This window comes from Suricata suricatta, chromosome 7 (genome assembly GCF_006229205.1).
Source record: "Suricata suricatta isolate VVHF042 chromosome 7, meerkat_22Aug2017_6uvM2_HiC, whole genome shotgun sequence".
Lineage (NCBI taxonomy): Eukaryota > Metazoa > Chordata > Mammalia > Carnivora > Herpestidae > Suricata > Suricata suricatta.
Genome location: NC_043706.1, coordinates 101,478,854 through 101,502,984, shown reverse-complemented (window position 1 = coordinate 101,502,984; position 24,131 = coordinate 101,478,854). Strand labels below are relative to the sequence as shown.

The 24,131-nt window shown below is 41.8% G+C and overlaps 2 protein-coding genes and 1 long non-coding RNA gene across 7 annotated transcripts in view; 1 reads left to right on the top strand and 2 right to left on the bottom strand.

Moving 5' to 3' along the window:
* Positions 1 to 11,137, top strand: part of GOPC (golgi associated PDZ and coiled-coil motif containing) — a 44,902-nt gene extending 33,765 nt beyond the window's left edge. For 2 of the 5 annotated variants that reach the window (XM_029943285.1, XM_029943287.1), the window contains 4 exons: positions 403 to 567; positions 2,662 to 2,842; positions 6,632 to 6,688; positions 9,049 to 9,704. In XM_029943285.1, coding sequence (XP_029799145.1) covers positions 403 to 567; positions 2,662 to 2,842; positions 6,632 to 6,688; positions 9,049 to 9,164 — 519 coding nt within the window. In that variant the 3' untranslated portion in view covers positions 9,165 to 9,704. Of the gene's footprint in view, positions 1 to 402; positions 568 to 2,661; positions 2,843 to 6,631; positions 8,327 to 9,048; positions 9,705 to 10,905 lie in introns of those variants that run through there. The other 3 variants (XM_029943288.1, XM_029943289.1, XM_029943286.1) reach the window with 2 other exon arrangements.
* Positions 122 to 2,872, bottom strand: LOC115295408. The gene is made up of 2 exons (XR_003910379.1): positions 2,767 to 2,872; positions 122 to 870 (listed from the first exon to the last, which is right to left on the bottom strand). It is a non-coding gene; the product is annotated as an uncharacterized LOC115295408 (long non-coding RNA).
* An 11,347-nt stretch (positions 11,138 to 22,484) lies between the features above and the next one.
* DCBLD1 (discoidin, CUB and LCCL domain containing 1) overlaps positions 22,485 to 24,131 on the bottom strand; it is a 65,132-nt gene continuing 63,485 nt past the window's right edge. Inside the window, exon 16 of the mRNA XM_029943284.1 lies at positions 22,485 to 24,131. Within this exon, the coding sequence (XP_029799144.1) occupies positions 24,002 to 24,131 (130 nt within the window). The 3' untranslated portion in view covers positions 22,485 to 24,001.

The following is a 24,131-nucleotide window of genomic DNA, read 5'->3' as shown; positions in this document are numbered from 1 at the left end:
ACATTTTAATATCTCTGAAATTGAGCTTACACTCTTAGAATGGTTTTTGTAGTGTCATAAAATAATGGTATGTCTTACCATTCATAGTGATTTAGATTTGATACAGTCTAATAGTGCTATGGAACATTAATACATAAAATATTTTTATTTATATTTAAAAGAGTTTTGGGCTTTGGAATGTGTTTTAGAGTGTACATGCATGTTACTGTTTTACTCAGAGATAACTCTTTGATACTTGTAATAATATGGTTACCATTACCTAAGTAGGAAGTAATATTTCAGCATTTATATGGTTTAGTTGCTTATTGAAATGCATTTTTAAGTATTTTATTGTTAGAATAATGTGTTACTGTACAGAGTAAACTAATTGACTGTCCCCCCCCCCCCTTTTTTTTTGGTCAGGGTGGGAAAGAGCATGGTGTTCCAATCCTCATTTCTGAGATCCACCCAGGGCAACCTGCTGACAGATGTGGAGGGCTACATGTCGGAGATGCTATTCTGGCTGTTAACGGAGTTAACCTAAGGGACACAAAGCATAAAGAAGCTGTAACCATTCTTTCCCAGCAGGTAAGTTTCCTTTATGTAATTAAAATTGGATCTATCGATTGGTTCTTTTTGAATCTATTGACTATTTTATACTTCCCTAGGAGGTTTCTTAAGTCATATAAGTGTTCATATATATAGATACCAGGTGTCTTTGCATTGGGCCTTTTATAGAACACATTTACTGAACAAGGTTTTATTTGCCCTTTTCCACAGCTGTGTAACTTTCAGCAAGTTCGCCAAGTCCTCTGCTGCAGTGTCCTTAGCTGAGAACTGTCAGGATTAAGTGTGTTGATTCACTTAGAGTGCTCAGAACAGGACCTGGTACTTAGAAAGAAAAACATCATTAGAGACTAAAACACTATACAAATAGAAGGTATTATAGAAAAAACAGTGCTAGATGGTTTCACAGTCATAGATGTTAGAACTGAACGAGTCCTTAGACATCATTTAGCTCAACCCTCTTGTTTAAAATGAATAAACTAAGGTTCTTAGGGGTTAAAAGATTTGCTCAAGGTTGCAGAGCAAATAAATTGTAGAGTTTGGATTCATATCCACAAGTCATATTTGTTATCAGGTTAACTTAAGATGGGTGTTGTTGTTCTGTTTTTTCCTTCAAGAATAGAGCTGAAGAAATTAGGTGTTGACAGTACATTGAGATTTTTGTTGGGTCATCAGTGTGGAATTGAATCTGAAAGTTGAAAGCGAATTTATAGCTTGTTTGATTCAACTGAACATGTGGTGTATATCCCTACAATATCACTGATCGAATATTTACATTCGTGGGGGACCTGTTGATGAGAAACTAGTCCATTGTGTTGCTGTATATTGCTGATTTTTAGAAAGCTCTTCCTCATATTAATAAGCCTAAAATCTGTCTCCATGACTGCCATGCACAGCCCTAATTGTTTCATCTAGAACTTTACTGAAGACCACTGAATTATCCTGTCCCCCGAAAATGGTATTTTTAAAGCTTATCTGCTAAGAGAGATCTAAGAACACAACCCTATCCTCTGTTAGTGTTTTCTCAACCCAACTTGGCTATATCCAGTAGCCTAAGGGTGAGACGAATGGCAGCTATGGTAAAGGAAATTTGGAGAGGCAGTCATCAACTTCTAAGGAAATGTAAGCACATTTTAAAATTCTGAAGCATAACCTTAAGAGGAAAACCAAAGAGACTGACAGTGAGTGGCAGTAAAAAATGACATGCTTTCTTTGGAGCAAAGGCAGGCCATAATTTTCAGAGTTGCAAATATCAGACTTCTATGTAGTGATTATAGTCTCTTATTAAATGACTTGGAATGTTTTTTAAACATAAAACAATCTAACTTTTTACTCGAATGTAAAGTTTTATTCAAGAATAGGAGTACAAATGTTACACATTTAGTCTAGTAGAAAGAACTGGGACTTTGGAGTCAAACTTATATTTTTTGTTTTACTTGGTCATCTTATTGGGGAAATTATCCGCTCTTCCAGGACTCACTAAGGTTTCTCATCCGTGTAAAAGAGACTACATTACAAGAGGGTTATTCTGAGCATTGAAGGATACAGTTTCACATAATAAATGTGGTAGTGACCACATTACCATCACACTGTGGTACTCAGTGAAAGTTAAGAAAAGGTTCAAGATCTATTCAGTAACAAACAAGAAATCCTTGTGTAAAGGTTTCCTGAATTAGTCAAGGAAAAGTTTGTGCAGTGCCTTTAAGTGCAACTTTACTATCTGCCCACTTAGATGGATTTGCTGAATTGCTATGTAAAGCGCAGTATGGCTGAATGACTACTCAACAGAATATTTGTTCCAGAATTTTATAAGTTGAGTAGTTAAGCATCCTTTTTTAGTTTAGATCTGTTAGCAAAAATACTGTCATCAGTAGAAAGAGCTACTTTAATATTACAAGGAAATCACTAGGATTCATGGGGTTGGTCTGGACATGATGGCCTCTGTGTTCTCTTCTACCTCATGAGATTCTAGAACTTCATTATTTCTTGTCTTGAAAGGGGCTGCATCTGAGGTCTGCTTCCACTCATGCCTGTCCCTCACCCCGAGGAATTTGGAAATCCTTTTTTGAGTACAATTAAAACAACTTGACTTCTCATTTTCTTCCCTCATTTTAGAGAGGAGAGATTGAATTTGAAGTAGTTTATGTGGCTCCTGAGGTGGATTCTGATGATGAAAATGTAGAGTATGAAGATGAGAGTGGACACCGCTACCGTTTGTACCTTGATGAGTTGGAGGGAGGTAGTAATCCTGGTGCTAGCTGCAAAGACACAAGCGGGGATATCAAAGTGTTGCAAGGTAAAAATTACTCTAATATACTTATTATTAGTAAATTTGAAAAGAGAGACAGAGAGCGCAGGCACAGGTGGGGGAGGGGCAAAGAGAGAGAAGGACACACAGAATCAGCAGCAGGCTTCAGGGTCCGAGCTGTCAGCACAGAGCCCAACGTGGGGCTTGAACATGTGGTTCACAAGATCATGACCTGAGCCGAAGATGGACAGTTAACTGACTGAACCACCCAGGTACCCCTATTATTAGTAAACTTTTAAAATACAGACTTTCAGATTTCTTTGGTAGCACTGTTTTCATGATGGGGAACCATCATTAACAGAATGAATAGCTCTCCTTTGCTTATTGTTTTATTGTACACTGGTCACTATACCAAAATTTTATTTACATAGAAGTTCTTCTGGATTCATTTTGGACTTTAAGACAAGTACATTACCAGTTACTGAACTACATGTAGTACTTGAAAAATTAAAAAAAAATTCATGTTTTCTAGACTGAAGTAAAAACCAATATGCCTTTTAGAGTAGATTTATTTATTTTGGTGTCATCTTGCTGTCTTAATGCGAATTCTTCTCTCATAATACAATGATTTATAGATTCAACATGAATATGTTATTAGACTGTTATTAGAATCCGGATATGTGATGTTGAGGATTTGGGGGTTCTTTTGCTATTATTTACACATATTTTGAAGAAAAATTCTAGCTTTTATGTAGAGCAGTGGTTCTTAAATTGTGATCCCTGGATCTGTTGGGGGTACCTGAGACCCTTCAAGGGGATTCATGAGATAAAAACTGTTAGTAATAATGCTAAAACATTATTTGGCTGTTTTTTGAGTTGATATTTGCACTTACGGTGCAAAAGCAATGGGAGTAAAGCTGTTCTTTTGCCTTAGTACAAAGCAAGGCAGTGGTTCCACTACTATAGGAATCATCTTCCTTGCTGTCTACTCGGGGGGTGGAGGGGGGTGGAGGAAGAAAATGCCATTTTCATGAAATAGTCAAATTAACTGTTTATTTTATTAAGTCTTGACCCTTGAGTACATGTCTTTTTTAGTACCAAGTGTTACGAGATGGGAAGTGTGCATAAAGCACTGAGTCTGCACGCTGCACTAAGATGCTGGTCTCAGAGAAGAGCACTTAGTGATTAAGTAGCTGGCCGAACTAGCCATTTTTTTCATGGAAGACAGTTTTTACTTGAAGAGTGATAAATTATTGTTGTTCAGGCTATTTGGCAGCCATTTTCTTTAAAAGGAACAAAGCGAGTCCATCACTTCAGGGAAAACAGCTGACAGTACTTACTGCCATTGGCAAAATGTCAGCTTTCAAGTGACAATTAGAATTTTATAAAACATGCATCATCCACCATAAGCTTGACAGCTTTCCAATGCTTAACTTGTGTAATAAGATTGGTGGTGATATAAATATGATTTTTTTTGATATAGTGAAAAGAAATTTGTCAACTTTTGTAATTGCTACATAACTCAGTGATTTAGTATTTCTCAAATGACCAGTGTATGATGTTACAAAACCCTGCATGGGTAAAAGAGCCATTCAAACTGCAAGGTAGACCAATGGATTTGAATGTAACAGAATGTGAACAGTTCATTGATACAGTTTCAAGTTCTATGGTGTCCAATTTTGGTATATCAAAGAAGAATATAGGCAGTTATCAGAAAAGGCTATCAGGGCGCCTGGGTGGCTCAGTTGGTTAAGCGTCCGACTTCGGCTCAGGTCATAATCTCACAGTTTGTGGGTTTGAGCCCTGCACAGCTCAGAGCCTGGCACATGCTTCACATTCTGTGTCTCCCTCTCTCTCTGCCCCTCCCCTGCTCATGCTCTGTCTCTTTCAAAAGTAAACGTTAAAAATATGGTCTTCTCTTTCAACTGTATATCTGCGTGCGAATGAACTTTTTCATATGCTTGTAATGAAGCAGAGGCAAATAAAACCCTGCTATTTTCTAGAAAGCCAGACTTTAAGGATACTTGTAGAATTGAAAATTATGCTACTCTTTTGTCTAAATTTTTGGAAAATGGAGTTATTTTAACTAAGACAAATGCTGTTCATGTTAACATTTATTGAGCTTGTTTTCATTAAAAAAAATTTTTTTATGTTTTATTTATTGAGAGAGAGAGACAGTGAGAGCAGGGGAGGGACAGAGAGAGAGGGAGAGACAGAATCTGAAGACAGGCTCCAGGCTCTGAGTTATCTATAAGCACAAAGCCCAGTCTGATGTGGGGCTTGAACCCACAAACTGAGATTATGACCTGAGCCAAAGTCAGACGCTCAACCGACTGAGCCACCCAGGCGCTCCATCATTTAAAAGTAATAATTTTTTAGATTTTTCCGTTTTAATCACTAATATAGTAAACATCAGTAACCCACATAACAGTAGTAAACCACATGAGCAAAACTCTTTGGAGCCCTCAGTACTTAGAGTGTAAAGGCATCCTGAAAACCAAAAAAATTGAGAACATCTGGTATAGAGTTCTACAGTGCACTGATGTACTAATGCCCCTTTGATAAGCCTGGATCTTATGAATTATCTACATGTAGACAGCAGTAGCAATTGTGTTCTCCCCACACATCTTGATCAAAACTATTGTGGCAATATGTCATAACTGTACAGGTAGTCTGCTTTCCCTATGATTTTGTAGTCTTTCATCCTTTCTACTATTTTCTGTCAGGGTTAGAAGGCTTTGTCCCTTCCTTTTTTTGCAGCTGAAGCTAAAGACTTCTCTACTGGGGCGCCTGGGTGGCTCAGTCAGTTAAGCGTCTGACTTCAGCTTGGGTCATGATCTCACTGTTCGTGCATTGGAGCCTGGAGACTGCTTCAGATTCTCCGTTTCTCACTGCTCCTTACCCACTTGTGCTCTGTCTCTGTCTCTTTCTCAAAAATAAACATTTAAAACAATTTTAAAAATTAAAAAAATAAAAGACTTCTCTATCACCTGTGTAAGTTGCAGACCACTTAAAATGTGACTCATATAACTGAAATGTATGCCCTTATGATATATTACTACTAATGGATTCAAACCACAAAATATATCCATTGGTTATTGTTCAGTGCATGTCCAGACTTCATAGCTCACTAAGTAGATGATATAATCAACTCTGATTTATTTGCAAGTCGAGTATGTATTTTTCAGATTATTAAAAATATATTTTTAACATTTTATTAATTTTTGAGAAACAGTGTAATCAGGGGAGGGTCAGAGAGAGACGGGGAGACACAGAATCCGAAGTGGGCTCCAGGCTCTGAGCTGTCAGCACAGAGCCTGATGTGGGGCTCGAACCCACGAACCATGAGATCATGACCTGAGCTGAAGTCAGAGGCTTAACCGACTGAGCCACCCAGGCGCCCCTGTATTTTTCAGATTAACCTAGAGTTTTAGCAGTAGGCTAGCATGTGCCCTGGTGCACTGAATTAAATAATCTGAAAGCAAAATGTGAAAGAAACATATAACGTACTGGTCAATATATATTGGTCTAAGTAGAATTAAATGAATTTTACGATTGTATTCTAAGTTACACAGAAAGTCTGGTAGGAAATTTCATATAATTTTTTGATAGGTCCAACAGATAATGTGAAAAATCTGTACAGTGTTTGATATCTGCTATAAGAAGAAAGAATTCCTTTGTCAGAAATTGCTAACTTGATTAAGATAGGGTCCCATTATTGACCTCCTTACGGTTACTAATTATAGTGGGTATTTGTTTTCGCTCAATACAATTGCAAGACTTTTTTCAGATTAGGTAGAACGTATCTATCTGAACTTTATTTTCTCTTTCTTTTAGGATTTAATAAGAAGGCAGTAACTGATGGACATGAAAATGGAGACCTAGGAACTTCAGGTGAACCTCCTGTAGAAGACAGTGCTTCTAAACTGGATGATCTGCACAGTTTGTATCACAAGAAATCTTACTAAACTGACTGTATCTCCAGACAAGATTGTTAATCAGACTCTTCTGAGCTTGGGGCACTAGGGAAGACGGTGACGGAAACAGACTGTACAAAGATCAAGGGAGGCTTGTAGCCTAAATGAAAGGCGGGTACCTCAGGGCTTCATGTGAACAATTCTAAATGCATAAAACTCCCTGTTTTCTGTGGTATACCATAACTAGCTGTTGCATGTAAAGTGATTTTTGATTTTCCTAAAATTGTAAAGCACCAAAGCATGTGTTTCCCAAAGGGATATTATTAGGCTCTTAAGTACCAAATGAAGCACTCCTGTTTTATTTGGCTCCTTTTCCATTTAGTAGAAGGACCGTGCTAACCGGAATTTATAAGAAATAGTCTTTAAATACGAGAATAAATATATATTCCAGAATGTTAAGTGTGGTGTTCCAGAGGACAGAACTTAATGAATTGCAGAAATGTAGGCTTGACTTAATTTTTTTTAGGTAAAAGAATGGTTTTAGGTTTTTAATTTAATTTATTGTGCATCCTGATATCTAAATCAGTTCTTAATGATCATTTATTGTAATGAGTTTGCCTTTCAGCTTTATTCAATGCAGTACAAAATAGTTTTCTTTAAGCAATCCTTTATTAATCAGTGCTGCACTAGAAGTACTTTCTGAAAAGTTAATGTACATTGTACTTTCCTGGTTTCTGAAAGAAATGCAGAGGAGTGTAAAATATCTGTTCTCAATTATGTTGATCTGTGTGCATGGTATTGGAGCATTCCATTATTAATGTTTGGACTCAGATGCTTTTTTTTTCCCCTAGAATCCACAAAAGACAGTTTTATACATTTTGAGTTGTTCATAAAGTTTGTCTTGTTGTGACAGCCTTGGCACTTGAAGAAACATTTTTCTGGCAGTACAAGCTCAACCTTGTCAGTGAAATACATTTAGTCTGAACAGCGGTTTTCTCGCAGAGTAACTCATTTGCCGATCATCTAAACAGCCAAGGCACTGGTGGGCAAGATAAGGGGAGACATTTCGATACAGGAATTGTTTTGGTCGGCTTTTCATCTCCGTGTTTGACTGAAGTGCTCTCGTACACAAAGTACAGATTTGTCTGTTCTCTTACCGCAGGATTAAGCCTGGAGGGCCTGCTCTCAGTTACTGCCCCGCAGGCCACACTGTGCCTTGCTGGGGAAAGTGAAAACAGTGCGTTTAAAGAGGTGATAGTTTTGCCAATATCCTGGTGTTAAAGGATGTATGCTGAAGGGAATATTAAGTGCAGGAAAGCCGACAGGCTTGGAGAGTATTATCAGTACCTTCATGTCTAACAGGCAGATGTCATGTGATGTCCAACACATGGTTTTTCTTTCCTAGATGCACCATATATGTGTTCTTCGGTAAATCTATACAATGTATATACTTTACTTGGTGGGTTTGCTATTTATAAATCTTATGTTTTAACTATTGCTCCTTTATGGTTTGTTTTGGGTGGTTTGTTCATCCGTATATCACCATGTTAGTTTATAATAGAAATGCACTTCCTAGTGTATATTGTTACTGATATTAAAATACCTTGTAGTGTAACATTGCCTCCAAGCGGAAGCTAGTATTTAAATTACACAACCAGATAAGCAAGCTACATGTTATTGTTTGCTCCTGACAGGCTAGGCCTCTTAAAAGAAGAAAAGAGATTTTTCCCCTCATGCATTCCCCCTACATCAAAAACATACCCCAGCATCAACATGGGATAGGCAGACTGGATTTTAGCCAGTATATTCATTAAACCACAAAAAATTTCCATTGTAGCATGTCTGAAGACATTTTTGTTGTGACCATGTTCTTATTTTTTTTAAACGTAGCCTGGGCCGGGATGACCAGGGCATTTTTTTCAGAGAATATCCTGTATCCACTAGATAGAATCCTTAGGAAATATTAGCTAAAACCTTTTGATTTTCAAGAACAATCTAAAAAGTCCATGAAGAGTTTTTTAAAGAGCCTTGAATTGGCATTTCTACCTAGACATTGCGTAATATAAATCATGTGGGATGGTTATGACTTAAACTCCTTTCAAGGGCTGAAGAGCAGAGCGAAAATTTTCCCCGGTAGTTTAAAATGGCCCAAGTTCATTCCTGCTTCAGCTTGGTTTGCAAAGCCTACAGGGGAGTCCTGTTGCTCAGATGCTACCGTGAGCTTCCTGGCAGGTGTTTAGAAAGTACAGTTAAAAGTTCATTTTAGAAAATATGGTCTCTGGGGGATGAGCTAAGAATTGTAAACTAATGAGAAGCGGTTTTTATATTTTCACACAGGGGAGAAATTCCTAACACTCAAGTTTCTAGGGCAAAACCAAACAGAAAAGAACTGTTGCGAAGCCATTACAGTTAAAAAGGAAGAAGAAAAATGCACAAATGGACAAGCGGAATAGCTGGGGAAATACGTTGGACACAATGTGGAGGCTGTGTATGTGTGTGTGCTGATATATTTACATTGTAGCCTCTAAAATTCTCTTCTGTGGTATCTGCTGTGAATATGCCGGAGCAACAATATTTGGGATCTGAGGCTTGTTAAAACAGGTTTAAGAGAGATGAAACTGTTGTGAGTCTTGGTAATGATACCCAAACAGTTGTCAAAAGGTAACACAGCATGTGCATGCTGTGCGTGGTGCTGGTATTTTCCCCCCACACGGTGGGCTGACTTTGTTTTCATGTTAGAAACAAAATATATTGGTTCGTGTGTAAGCCACACATTATTTGACATCTGTGTTATGTAATGCACTGTTCCACCTATTCAGTCTTCCACTTAGGGTTGGCCTCAGAGCTATAGGGTTTATGACAAATGTATTATATCTAGTTAAGTTGAGTTTAATATTTTTTTATTGGCCTGTAAATAAAGATGGCATCTTCTACATTAAAACGTGTTGATCCCATTTTTAAAAAAATAAACATTTTAAGTTTCTTTCACATTACATATTTTGATTTCTTTATTTCTAGTAGCTTTGTCATTTGTACCAAGAGATCCTACAGCCCATGCAAAGGCGGAAACTAGTTACTATATTGGAATGATTTTTTTCTTTTCATTTTTTAAAAAATTTTTTTTTAATGTTTTATTTATTTTTTGAGAGAGAGAGATCGATCGTGAGCAGGGGAGGGTCAGAGAGAGAGGGAGACACAGAATCCGAAGCAGGCTCCAGGCTCTGAGCTAGCTGTCAGCACAGAGCCTGATGGGCTCGAACCCACGAACCATGAGATCATCACCTGTGCCGAAGCTGGATGCTCAACCGACTGAGCCACCCAGGCGCCCCATCATTTTTTCTTTTTATAGTAATTAACTTTGATCTTAGGAATTGTTTAGTCTGGCTTAGTTAAAAAGATGTTGACTGGAAGGATCTGTCAGAGCAACTGTGGAAGCACTGTTTTGTTGAAACGTAGCAGATGGCAACGACTCCGGTCGCTCTGGGGTAGTTTTGTGTTAGAAATCTTGAATAGTCAGTGTTCTCTCAGAGGATAACATTGAAACAAATTAGAAAATCAATCCTACTAGATACCATGTGAGAGGACATTCTTCTTTCTATTTTATCACCTGAACCTACAGGTTAAGAAGTTCCCAAATTATGTGTAATATAACTTTTAGAAATGTCTGGAAACATTACGTTTCTTTTTTTAAAATTTTTAAAAAATTTTGTTAATTTTTGAGAGACAACTTTGTCTCGAAGTTTTACATGTGGTCACTTACAGTCAGCCTAAGAACAGGGTGTAAAATGTATAGGAATGCCTTTTCTTTGCTAAAGGTGTTTGTCAATCAGGAAGATAAACTTACAAATGATATTTTCCTCTAAGTGTTAATGAATACAAATCATATTTCAGAAAACTACTTGAGTTAGGAACATTTACAGATACTTATTTTTTGTCGTTGACTAACCTTGATTTAGTTTGAATGCTGGCAGCTTAAGCTCCCCGTTCACTAAGTAGTTTAGAAGTCTTTTCCTCAGAATCCATCTGCACAGGATGTTGAGTTTCTGAAACAAAGAAGATTATTTACCTTTTCATCCTTAACCAGTGTTCGATTCTAGGTAGTTTTATAAGTTTTTTTTATTTTAAACCAAAATTCTTGCTAGGTACCCTGCGCTGTTGGTGCTAAATATTTGTTTGCTAATAAATCTTTTTCAGGTGTCTTTGGAGAGCTATAGCCCCGTGGTGGCAGCCACGTGTGTGTCCCGGGTCTCCAGCAGGACCACAGCGACTCCAGGCCAGCCGCTGCTGCGCTCGGAGACCCAGCCCTGCCTGAAGGAGACTCCGCTTCTCCAGCTGCCGCTATGACACAGATGTCATGAGCCCGTGACTTTGACTTGACTGACGGTCTTGACAGACTCCTGTAGAATTACATAACAGTCTGAATTTCTTTTTATGTTTATTTATTTTTGAGAGACAGCACAAGCAGGGGAGGGTCAGAGAGAGAGGGAGATACAGAATCCGATGACAGGCTCCAGGCTCTGAGCTGAAGTCCATTGCTTTAACCTACTGAGCCACTCAGGCACCTCAATGTTTATTTTTGAGAGGGAGAGTGCAAGCGAGGGAAGCAGAGAGAGAGGGGGAGACACAGAATCCGAAGCAGGTTCCAGGCTCTGAGCCGTCAGCACAGAGCCCGACTGGGGGCTTGAACTCACAAATCCTGAGACCATGGCCTGAGCTGAAGTCGGACATTTAACCCACTGAGCCACCCACGCACCCCTGAATTGCTTTCACCCAACCTACCTTCCTTTCATTCTGCTGAGCTCATACCTGCATCAGTGTCTGGGTACTTCCAGTGTCCTGCTAAACCCAGCTTCCGCTCTAGTTTTCCTCACCAGCACTGCCCCTCATCTGCTGTTGCACAGCAGATCCCTTCTTGGTCTTGGTGTCTGCTGCTTGGAGGACCCAGGCTAACCCAAGTGGACCAGGAGTGAGAGCTGAAGAAACAGGTTAATAGATTAGGAGTTGGCTCATCTCCCACCCAGAGGGTGAAAACGACATCCTGCTCAGTAAGTGGGGTACACATAGTCCTTGGCATGAGGTCCTGGCTCAGTTACTAAGTATTTCCTAGATGGTGTGCCTGAACCTGTTAGCCTCAGAAAGGCCTATCTGCAAAGTGCACCTTTGGCTAGTGTCCAGCAATGTGGATTTCAGGAGTGTACCCACCACCCTCACCCCCATTCCCTAACTGGTCCTGAAACTTTTGTACAAACGTGAAGACTTCGGTTGAACACCAGCTTTTCTTCTGGGAATGTGGAAGTTTGATACATGCTAGGCAGAGAGTGCCTATGTAAAGACCCTGGACTCCATGCCCAGATTCAGGCAAGCTTCCCTGATGGACAGGATTTCATGTGTTACACACCACTGTTGGAGGAATTAAACTCATCCTGCATGACTTAATTGGAGATTCTTGGAGCCTGTGCCTGGTTTCCTCTGGACTTTGTTCACGCGCCTTTTCCTTTGCTGATTTTGCTTGGTGTTCTTTGTAACATAGTTGTCAGTGTAGCTCCCTGCTGAGTCCTGTGGCTCCCTCTAAGCACCCCCTCCTCCTCAGAGAATAACTACTTTCTTGGTTGCTTGGCCAATAACTAGGCTTAATGCCTAGCATAGGCTAGCTGAGGATGTGCTGGGCCTGGTGTGGGAGAAGAGAGACTAGAAATCAAAAGTGTAAGAATTAGCTCGCGTATTGGCAGGTGCCATGGATGTGCTACTAGGCTTGGATTTTGAGAGTGCTTGATCAGAGACTAAACTCTCTTGTTAAAAGAATTCGAAGTGAAAAAACTAATCCACACCTAAACCATAAGGATATGGGACATTTGAAAGTGAAATGATCGAGAAGATACACTGTGCATATATTCCAAAGGCCAGCTTAGATCATTATTCATCTCAGAAAATAGGCTTCAAGGGGAAAAAAGCATTATCAGGGATAGAAAACTACTTAAATTCTTAAAGAATCAACTCTCACTACAAAGTTAAAATAATTCTAACCTTGAATATACCAATTTAAACTTTCCTCAAAATATATAAAACAAAAATTAACAACCAAAGACAATTCTAAAAAGCCATCCCAGCAGTGGGAGTTGCAACAAAACTTCCAAAGAATTCAGGAAGGATGGCCAGGTTTGAACAGCAAAAGTAACAAGATTGTTTTAAAGTTCAAGTTAAGACACTATTTGATTGTAAAAGATCTCTGACTTATGAATAGGAAGATAGATGAATGGAACTGTAAGAAAGAAAATTAGAGCCACACACAATGTAAACTACATAGACACAATTTGGATTCTATGCCTTGGAATGGTAAAAATTTGCAATTTGTCCAAGCATCAGCAGGGGGCAGCAGATAATTCTGCTTCTGCCTATCAGCTGGAAGGCTTTATGAAGATCGCCAGATAAAATACTCTTGGGAGGATGAATAAACTGAGAACTAGAAAAGTTATATTACTTGTGCGGGGTTACACAGCTAGGAAGGGTCAGCGCCAAACCCCTCTCTTGATTCTACTTTAAGAGGCCACGTTGAAAGGTAGAAAGGGAAATACAAGTGAAATTGTTGGCTTTTCAGTCTTTCTCCCCCCAAAAATTGTTTCTTCTTCTTTTTTAATCTTTATTTTTGAGAGAGAACGTGGGCGAGGGAGGGGCAGAGAGAGAGAGAAAGAGCGAGGAGACAATGGATCCAAAGCAGGCTCTGTGCTGACAGCAAAGAGCCAGATGTGGGGCTTGAACTCACCAGCCAGGAGATGATGACCTGAACCAAAATCAAATGCTTAACTGACTGAGCCACCCAGGCACACCTATTTCTATTTTTTAAAAATGGTCCCAGGTTTGATGGAGCCTAGGATTGATTCAGTTTTGATTTTTAAGAGTGATGGTTGAGCTGGCTTTGAATATCCCTCGAAATGTTTGCAGCTGAGTGACTGTTAGAATGCAAGAATCCCTCACATAACAAGCGGAGCCACAGACCCTTCAGACTCCAGCATTTCCTCCCCGCTCTGCATTTATGCACAGGGTTCCCACCTTCTCTAGGGAGCAAGATGGCAACAGGGGATTTGTGACAATTGTGAAGGTGTCATTCTCACCATTGTTAAAGTCATTTTTACCTCTGCCTAGCGCTGTAACAAGTGAGTTGTCTGCTTCTGAAAAAAAAGCAGAACTAAAAATAAAACAGACTAATTTTAAGACAAGAGATGAACTGCTGGCTAACCTAATAATGAAAAAAGACAGTAAAGGCAAATACTCAAGAAGGGAGAAATCACCATAACAAAAAAGGAACTCACAAGATAATTTAAAAAACTATTTTCTTCAATTCTACATCAATAATTTGAAAACAGTTCTACGATAATGTAATTTATCATTCTCCAAAACTGAAGTTTTAAAATCTAAACAGATTTCCATGGAAACAATTGTCTGTGCTTGCCTCCCCCGACTACCACAAATGGATGGTTTCATGGGGCAATGCTCCCAAATGTTTAAAAAGGAGGTAAACTGCAATGCCTAGCAAGAGAAGAACCTAAAAGGAGGAGAAAATGAAATTGTTTTTGTCAAGCTAATAAAATCTAATAAAACTTGATACAAAGAAAAGACCTATCTCGCAAAAAGAACATTCATGTAAAAATCCTAAATAAAATGTTACCGGTGTGAATTCAGCATAGCCACACACGCCATACCTATGTAGGGCATCCAATGACATAATTAATCATATGGCTGCATCTAGAAAGGGGTTCTAGGCAAGAAAATCATTTGCTTCTAATTCCAGAGGTGCTGAAAGGTCATTGGTAAAAATCCAACACTAATTCTTGGTGAGGAAAGAAAAAGGAATGAATGGATGCATTTTTAATATACACCTCAACATAATCTATTGCTTCGCCTAAGCCAGCATCATACTGAGTGGGAGATACTGGCAGCGATAAGCTGGTAGGGGGCGTGCTGCAAAAGGAGGCTGCAACAGCACTACTGCGGACATAACCACATTCCCAGAAAAACTAAGACTCAGCTAAAAACTACTGGAAATAAGGAAACAGTAAAGGAGAATATAAACAGAAACCATGGAGCACCTGGGTGACTCAGCCAGTTGAGCATCTCTCTTTTTAATTTTTTAAAATGTTTATTTTTGAGAGAGAGCAAGCGAAAGCAAGAAAGAGACAGAGTGCAAGCGGGAGAGGGGCAGAGAGAGGGGGAGACACAGAATCCAAAGCAGGCTCCAGGCTCCGAGCTAGCTGTCAGCACAGAGCCCGATGCGGGGCTTGAACCCACAAACTGTGAGATCATGACCTGAGCTGAAGCCGGGGGCTTAACCAACTGAGCCACCCAGGCGCCCCCCCCCCAAAATTTTTTTAAATGTTAAAAAATATCAAAGAGGAAGAAAAAAGGTTTTAACTAAATATATATATATAAGCTAATACCAACATGGAGCCTACCATGGGTCAGGCACTGTTCTAAGTGTTTTACATGTATTAACCCTTGTAATCTTCACCACAACTCCATGGGGGTAAATTCTATTACTATCTCCATTTAGAAATAAGGATATGGAGTCAGAGATGGGTAAAATAATGTTTTCTTGGTCACATAACTACAGTGGAATTTGAACACCGGCAGTCCAGACCCAGAATTCCTACTTTTTCCCACTAAGGCCATACTAGTCCTTGATATGCAAAAAGAGGGGCATGCTACCATTCAGGATGGTAACAACAAAAATCACCTGAGTAGAAGTTAAACAAAAAAATGTGCAGTACTTACATGAAAACCATTTAAAATGCCCTGAAGGGAGGTAAAGGGCTTGGACAAATGTGTAAGATTACTCTGTTTTGTTCACATAACCGGCGAATAACTGTGTGTAACCAATGATCACATCAGATGAAGAATGAATGAACCTGAGGCACATAGAAATTCTAAGATCATTCTTGGAAGAAAGGGGACATAATGAAATGGGCTTGGGATGTTTAGGGAGAATTCTTTACACGTGAGAGAGATTTGATCAAGTTTATAGGCCAAGATAAAGGCAAGGGAAAAGGGAATAGATGGTTGGAGCAACATCTGAGGTAACGGAGAACGCAATGGGGACCGGGTCTCCGGGGAAGGTCTGGAACTCCTGGTTTGACACAGAGGGAGAAGAAAAGGACTTAACTGGATGCAGTTTTCTGTGGGAAGAGGGATGGACAGAAGTTACAGGATTGGATTTTAAGGACCAGGAAGTGAAGGAGCGTGGTGAGGCCTCGGTAAAGGGAAAGTGTGGAGAGGGGCACTGATGTGGAACAGTTAGGGGGATGGGAAAAGAAGCAGATCAAAGATCAGTTGGATAAGGCTGAGGAAACCAGGAGTTTTTAAGAGCAGCGTTGAGTGTTTTCCTTCTGCTGTGGTGAACATGTGGAGATGGTATGTCAAGGCGGGCTTATGCCGTGGGGTCCTAACGCTTTGGGGTTCCTGGGAAGACAATGGAGTGAAAATGCGGAGACAGAACAGTTCAAGTGATGGATGGAAAGGAAATGCAACTTAAAAAGTTTAATACCCAGGGGCACCTGGGTGGCTCAGGTCATGATCTCAAGTTTGTGAGTTCCAGCCCTGCATCAGGTTCTCTGCTGTCAGCACAGAGTCCACTTAGGATCCTCTGTCTCCCTCTCTTTATGCCCCTCCCTACTTAGGCTCTCTTGCTCTCAAAAATAAATAAAAGTTTAACAACCAGAGGAAAATGGTATCTGGGCATTCAATATCTTCATCGGGTCTATAAGTAAGTAGGAGGAAAGGTGAGGAATCCAAAGAACAGGAGGATTTGAGCAGAGAGAATTAGTAAGACTTCAGAGCCGACAGCAAGAGTGTGGACACGCATGGAGTTAGTTTAAGTGGAGTGGAGGTTACTAGAGGAGGGTCAGAGAACCATGGAAGTGACTGTGCTGGACACTGAACCCTCAGTGTGATCACAGGGAAGGAACGGGGAGACGCTGAGCAAGGCAGACGTCCTCAGTGAGCGGGGAAGGTGGCTTGGAAGATACTAGGTGCCACGGCGAGAACAGAAGATGGTAGAGCTAGGGGGGCACGCGTGTCACAAAGGCAGAGGATTGTGCAAGCTGGAGAGAAAGTGTGAGTGGATGGGAAGTGGGGATCGAGAGGAAGGCGTGCACTGCCCCCTGGCCACTGCAAGTGCCACCAACTGCTGAAGAGGAAAGGTGACCTCGGCTTGGAAAGGACTCCAAGGGAGATGGTGTTGGAGGACAGCTTAGACTTCTGGGTGGAAAGAAAGGAGTTAATATTTATTGATCATCTGCTGTATGCAAAAGACTGATATAGATCAGTCTTCACAACAGCCCTTGTATAATCATTTCTACTTTAGGGATTAAGAAGTGGGTTTAGAAATCACCAATGTTAAAAGATAAACTGGCGCATATTAAAAATTTTAAGCTTAAGCATTTATAACTTCTAATTGGGTGGTGCCAGACCAGGAGTGGTTAGGAGCGCTCCACCAAAGCAGCCCGGGGAAAGACTGAGAGAACACGGGGAGGCAAAGAAAGGACGTTATTTGATTGGCTATAGTTTAAATCGTAGTTGGCTGTTCATCACCCATTGTCCTTAGCGTTTGATTTTGAAACCTTGAGACATTTACAGGTTTAGACCTTGGTTTGCTTACATAGGCTGCCAAGGCTGCAATCAGCCACCTCAGTCTAATGGGCCTCTTGTTTAATCGACTGAGCACCAAAAATGTGCTTAAAATCATGTAGTTAAAAAGATTAAATCCCAGGTTAAACCTGAGTTCGAAATCCTGTACTACTTGAAATAAAAATGCTATCTCCTGCCTGGTGGGGAGGCATCATTCCAAGCAAGAGGAGATGAAAACCTGTCTATAAGTTCCTAGGGATGTTAGATAAAAGAAAATCTTAACTCTTTAAAGGGCTCGGCTAATTTTAAAAAATAAGGGGACAGAGCGACTTGGGTGGCTCAGTGAAGCAGCTGACTTGATTTCGGCTCAGGTCATGATCTCATGGTGCCTGAGTTTGAGCCCCACATCGGGCTCTGAGCTGACAGTACGGAGCCTGCTTGGGATTCTCTCTCTCTTGGTCTCAGCTTCTCCCCCACTGATACTTTCTCCCTTTCTCAAAATAAATAAGCAAACCTTAAAAAACAAAAAAGAGGAAGAAAGGAAGGAAGGATGGAAGGAAGGAAGAATGGGGGGAGGGGAGAGGGATGAAGGAAGGGAAGGGAAAGAAGGAAGGGAATTACCCAGAAGAAACTTTAAAACAGTGACAAACATTGGAGTGGAGGCTCTGTGATCCCAGGGATGGAGGGAGGATTCTGGTTAGCCAGGTGCTGGGTACTTAACCTCCTCGAAGCCATAGGAGACATGATTTGGGGTTAGGCAAGACAGGGAGTTGGAACAGTGAAAGGGTGGGCCTAAAAAAATCTGCCTGTTAGAACAGACAACAAAGGATGTTTGGATCCTTTGGCCCTGGATGACAAGGGAAGTCTCCCCTGAGAAACTAAATGCGGGGACTGTGCCTCACAGAGGTTTGGGTCTAAAGTTTCAGCTAAAAACTGATGCAGGGCTGATGATATTCCTGGTGTTAGTGCTGTCAGATTTAGCAAATAAAAATACAGGACAGGGGAACCTGGGTGGCTCAGTCAGTTAGGCAGGCCGGCTTTGGCTCAGGTCATGATCTCATGGTTCATGGGTTCGAGCCCCACATTGGGCTCTGTGCTGACAGCTAGCCTGGAGCCTGCTTCAGATTCTGTGTCTCCCTCTCTTTGCCCCTCCCCTGCTTGCATTCTTTCTTTCTCAAAAATAAATAAACATTAAAAAAATTTTTTTAAATACAGGCCATGAATAATTGTCCCAAATATTACAAACAACATACTTTTTTTTTTTTACTGTCTTTTATTTATTTTTAGAGATAGAAACAGTGTGAGCAGGGGAGGGTCAGAGAGAGAGGGAGACACAGAATCTGAAGCAGGCTCCAGGCTCTGAGCTAGCTGTCAGCACAGAGCTTGATGTGGGGCTCGAATCCACGAACCATGAGATCATGATCTGAGCCGAGGCCGTACGCTTAACCGACTGAGCCACCCAGGCACCCCTACAAAGGACATACTTACACTAAACAAAATATGTCCCAAATATTACACAGAACATACTTACACTCCACCTAGTGCACCTGACAGATGGAGATGCAAAACCACCCACATGGCACAGTCATGAGGTTTTTCACAAGGAGGAAAAAGCCCTGCTACCCTGCTACGGGAGGGCTCACAGTAAGAAATGTGAAACCAGACAGACAAAAAGCATCCTGAACGAGAGTCTGTAGAAACAGCACACAGGACAGAGCCTCAAGAATTCTGGCTATTCGTCCATGGAGCAAATATTTATCGAGTGCTGTTCTAGGTGCTGGGGACATGCAGGGAACAAAACAAGACTCCTGTCCCTCATCGGATGTCACCTGGTGCGAGAGGCTGAGAACAATAAATAAAAATGGGCGCTGTGGTAGACAGCAATAAATGTTCCAAAGAAAAGTAAAGCAGGAAAGGAGGCAGGAACTGTGCTTGGGAGGACTTTGTAGTTTTTACACAGGAAAGGAAGGAAGACCCCATGGAGATTATGTCTGAGTGCGACTTGCAGGAAGCGAAAGACTAAGCCGTGCAGATATCTGGGGGCAGAGCTTTCCAGGAAGAGGAGCATGTGCAGAGGTTTCAGGATGGGTGTGTCCCCGGCAAGTTCCAGTGACAGCTAAGAGGCCAGTGTGGCTGGAGTGGGGTGAACAAAGGAGGAGATCAGGTCTGATGGGGGGTGGGGGGCAGTGCACATCACAGTTGTGTCCTGTCCAATAGAGCAGCCACATGCGGCTATTTACATTCAAATAAACTGAAGTTCAAGAAAACCAAAAACATCTTCCTTTGTCCGTCCAGCCACATTCAAGTGCTCCACGGCCCTGTGTAGTTACTGAGAACCACGCTGAACAACTCCGAGATCGACTCCATCGCTGCAGAAGTTCTACTGAACAGCACTGAGCAAGCCTAATAAATCATCATACACTGGTCTTACTCAGAGATGAAGATACCAGGACAATCAGAAAGAGGATACAAAATTAGTATGTTTCAAATAATTAAAAGAAGGAATCAAAGCCCAAGAAAATACCGCAGCAGTATTAAGAAAAAGGGGGGGGGGAGTGAGATTTAGAAAAGAATCAGCAGACCTAGAAGTTTTTAAAAACTGAAATTAAAACCTCAAGGGCTAAATTAAGCTGCAGATTAGACAGCAGGAGAGGGACTTAGTAAACTGGGCTGTAACATGGAATCCTAGGGTTTCATGTGGGCCAGGCTTCATTTCATCTTCACAGCAGGCACAGGCAGGTGGATAGTAGAGTTTCTCCCCACATAACAAGCAGGGAAACAGGCACCGAGAGATTATGGCTCCTTGTCCAGGCAATCAATCCCAAGTCTGTGCACCCAACCACTACGCCCCATTGTGCCTCAGGAACTGACCCAGGACGCAGCACAGAAGATAAAGAGACAGAAAATAAGAGCGGTTAAGAGACCTGGGGGATGGAATGAGAAGGCCCAATGAACGGGAGTTCCAGGAGTGAGTAAAGAAAACAGCTGAGGCAAGCAGTATTGCAAAATAGGATAGCTGAAAATTTGTCCTGGTTGAGAGAGATGAATCCTAGGATGCAAGATGCAGGAGTCCCAAGTAACGTGAGCACAAATGAATTCAAAGAAATCACAGTTGAACACATAGTAGTAAAACCGCAGGATACCAAAACAGAGCAGGCATCTTTAAAGCCGCCAGGGGGATTTATTTGTAGAACCGGGAGGCTGGGAGAGAGACCTGTGGTGTGAGAGAGGAGAGATCTGGGGCTGGCGCGCACACAGTGCCGCGGGTGCAGGGAGAGCGCTGGGTGAGGGGCGGGGCTGGGCTAGCTGGGGCAAGGACCACTAGCAGGATTTTATTCAACCCTCACTTTCCGTCAGCGGACTCAACTGTCCGAGGTTGCAGAGAGCTTAGGCGTGCCCTCTCAAGTACACACTCTTCCAAGCAAGTGCAGGGTGAGCCTCAGGAACTCTCTGGTGCATGAGTGAATGAAAGCGAGGCATTCTGAGCAAAGTGAGGCCAAGCTGGTGCTTGGCTACTGAACTGATGTATTTATAAAAGTCCTTGCAGTGACATACTTATGAAAGGCTCTTCATGGTGTCTATAGTTGCGTCTAAAATTGTGATTTCATTTTCTAAGATTTGGAACAAGTGTAATAAACAGAACAATCTCTCATATTCTTGCTAGAGGTTATCTAGGCTGATTGCCAATATTAATAAAAGTTTAAATAGGAATAAAGCCCAGAGTGAAGTTTCAGCAACCTCTGTGGTCCGTGTAGTTTGTTTGTTGGATAAGATGTGTTGTAGCCACGAAGGCAGGACATGATAGAATGCAATCTTTGCCTCCCAACAGGATTTGATAACAAAGAAAACACCAGACAATTAGAATGATCTCATTCTCACCTTATCACATGTGCCAATGCTGCAAAATGCTGGAAAAGAAAGGCAAACCATTTTCCTCCTCTTATCCTCTAGTTTAAGGTGGGCAGTGCAGGGTTTTTATCAGACCTTTCCACTCAACCCACAGGGTCTACACAGCAAGGCCACCCCTAAGAAATTCTGTTCCAAAACAAAGTCCTGTTCTCTTTCTGTTGTGATTAAATCATGAGTACAGGGAAGAAATGTGAGGGAGGAAAAGAACAGGAATACACTGTGAAGAATTCTACTCTTACGGACTAATATTTTACTGTTAGAAGGCTAAATGCAACCCACCGAGGACCTGGGTAAAACAAACACTTGGATAAATGTTGTCCCAATTAATTCTTACTTGTAAGCCCTCAAGAAAGGAAGGCACATTAACATTTTTTTCAGCTTTATTGTGTGAGAGAAAGATAAAGAGAGAGAGAAAAAGAACAAGTGGGGGAGGGGCAGAAACAGGGAGAGAGAAACCCAAGCAGGTTCCACACTGTCAGTGCAAAACCCAATGCAGGGCTTGAACTCACAAACCAGGAGATCATGACTTGAGCCAAAGTCAGATACTTAACTGACTGAGCCACCCAGGCGCTCCGCATTAACAACATTTTTAACATGAGGAAACTGAGGCTAAGGGTTATATAGAACAGACTGAACACACAAACGGATAATGGACAGACCATAAATAAAAACTGAACTGTGATTCACAACCCACAGCAATATGCACAGAAAAGCAACCCATTTATCCACAGTAACCAGCCCAGAAAGCCAGCCTGCTGTCAGACTTGTAGGAGATCAGATCGCTATTTCTGGTAACGATCCAGGAAGCCAAGCAATAAGGCCTACAACAGTCAACCCCAAAGATTTGATTAATAACTGATAGCCTCTTCCCCACTTCCAACTTAGGGACAACCTAAGAAAGCCAAATATGCATCCCTAACCAATTATGAAATCAATCCATCCAACAGCTTCCCCAAGCCAACAGCCTCCAGTCAGGACACACCTGCAGCCCTCCTTTCTTTTCCATGATAAAATTTTCCCCTCCTCCGCTACCTTGCAGTCTGTCTCTGCCAAAATGCAAGCGTTGATGGTTGACTCCACTGCTATGCAAGCTTGAACAGACTCAGCTGTTTGGCAGCTCAGGATCAGGACCCAAGACCTAACTGACTCCAAACCCAGCCTCTGTGCAGTGTAGCCCCTTTTACGGAGGCTGAGTCTCAAATGCCTTCAATAGCCTGGCAAGCAGGACACCAAGAAGGGGCAGGCGCTCTGTGATTTGGCATAGTTTATTTTTACAATTAGTATGCATAAAAAACCATGTAAACTCCACAAAGTAAACGGTTTCTCCTCTAAAGTCACCAAAAAGTCTGCTGTGAAGGTCCAGCACCCTCACTATTTTAATATTTGTAGTTCCACAGAAAGTCATCGTCCTACAAATAGGATTATAATACGTTTTTTAGGTCAAGGATTTTTTTGGTCCACATTTTTTGTTACACTTTCCTCTTTGGCAAAAGAGGTTAACTCTTCCCCCACCCCCCACCACGAACCCAAAGCAAACTCAGGTAAAAAGCACTGGACATGAGGTACAGCTGAGGTCCTGACTAATCTGGGATTAGAGACACATGCTCAAGGGTTTCTTTACAAAATCAGTTCACTCCCTAACCATCTCAGGAGAAAAGCTCGATGTGGATTTTGCCTTTGTCACTTTTGTAAGACCACATTTCAGAAGCTTTGTGTTTCATAGTACAGTGTGCTATTTCTAAAGAAAGTCACGAAAAGTGTGGGCATCTGACCTCAGCCATATTTCCAATCTGAGGTACAAAAGCACCGGTCACAGTAATTCAGACTACAATTGTGCCGCCCTCTGTTCAGTTTGCTGGGAGAGCAGTTCCGGTTGCTGTTAAATCTCAGCACTTGGCTTTGCAGAGTTTGAAAGGGTGGATTTGCATGTGAAGGCTGCACAGTATCTGCTAGGCCTGAGGTGAGGAAGAGGCAAAGTGGGACAAAGACCAGGTCCCTCGGGCAGGGAGACCCCCGCCCCCCTGCGGGCCGCGGAGACCTCCTGCTCCGTGCACGCCCCTGCCCCTACTGGCCGCCACACTTCCCGTCTAAGGAACAGACAGCTGCTGAGGTGGCTGTGTTGTGTTTTCATCTACAATCATAATTGCTAACCACCACCCTGGTGCGCTTCTCGTGCTTCAAGTAATTTCATTCCTTCCGGAAGAATGTTAGCAATGCTTTTAGTTCTAGGTATCAAAGGAAAAGAAATGGGCCACAATAACAAGATTAAGTTTAAACAGACCTGCTGCTAACACAGTATCAGATAAAATATACTTAAAAAGTGAACTTACTATTATATACGATTTCGCAACAGCTGCATTCTCCCACTTAACCACTGTGCAGAACTAAAATCTGATAAAGTGAACTTAAGTTACTTTAATTCATGTTAAATACAACTCTGTACAGATTGCACATTTTATACCACAGCAGCTCAGTATCGCAGAGAAATGAAAATGCTATCTGGAAATTTTCGTTTTTCTAGCCCAACAAAAACCAACAGACCCTCGCCCTAAGGGTCAGAACAAAACCAGACGCACCACTTTGTAAACAGTAGGAGAGGCGGTGGTCCCCGGGACTCCACCGCAGGATCCTATGAAATCACCCGCGCACGCACTGCCTCACTCACAGACACCCGCGTTCACACGCGGGCTTGAACATCTCCCCTCTTCCGAGGCCGCGCACAGCCCGCCGCTCGGTACCGCAGCAGGTTGCTTTCACAGTGTGCTCACAAAAGAGCGGTCATGGCCGTGGGGCTGAGGGGTCGGAGGCAGTCTCCCGGGGCCGCGTAGGCGGCGCAGGCGGCCGGCTTGGCCCGCGGCTCCTGGTAGTCGGGCTCGGCGCGGTCCGCGGCCTGG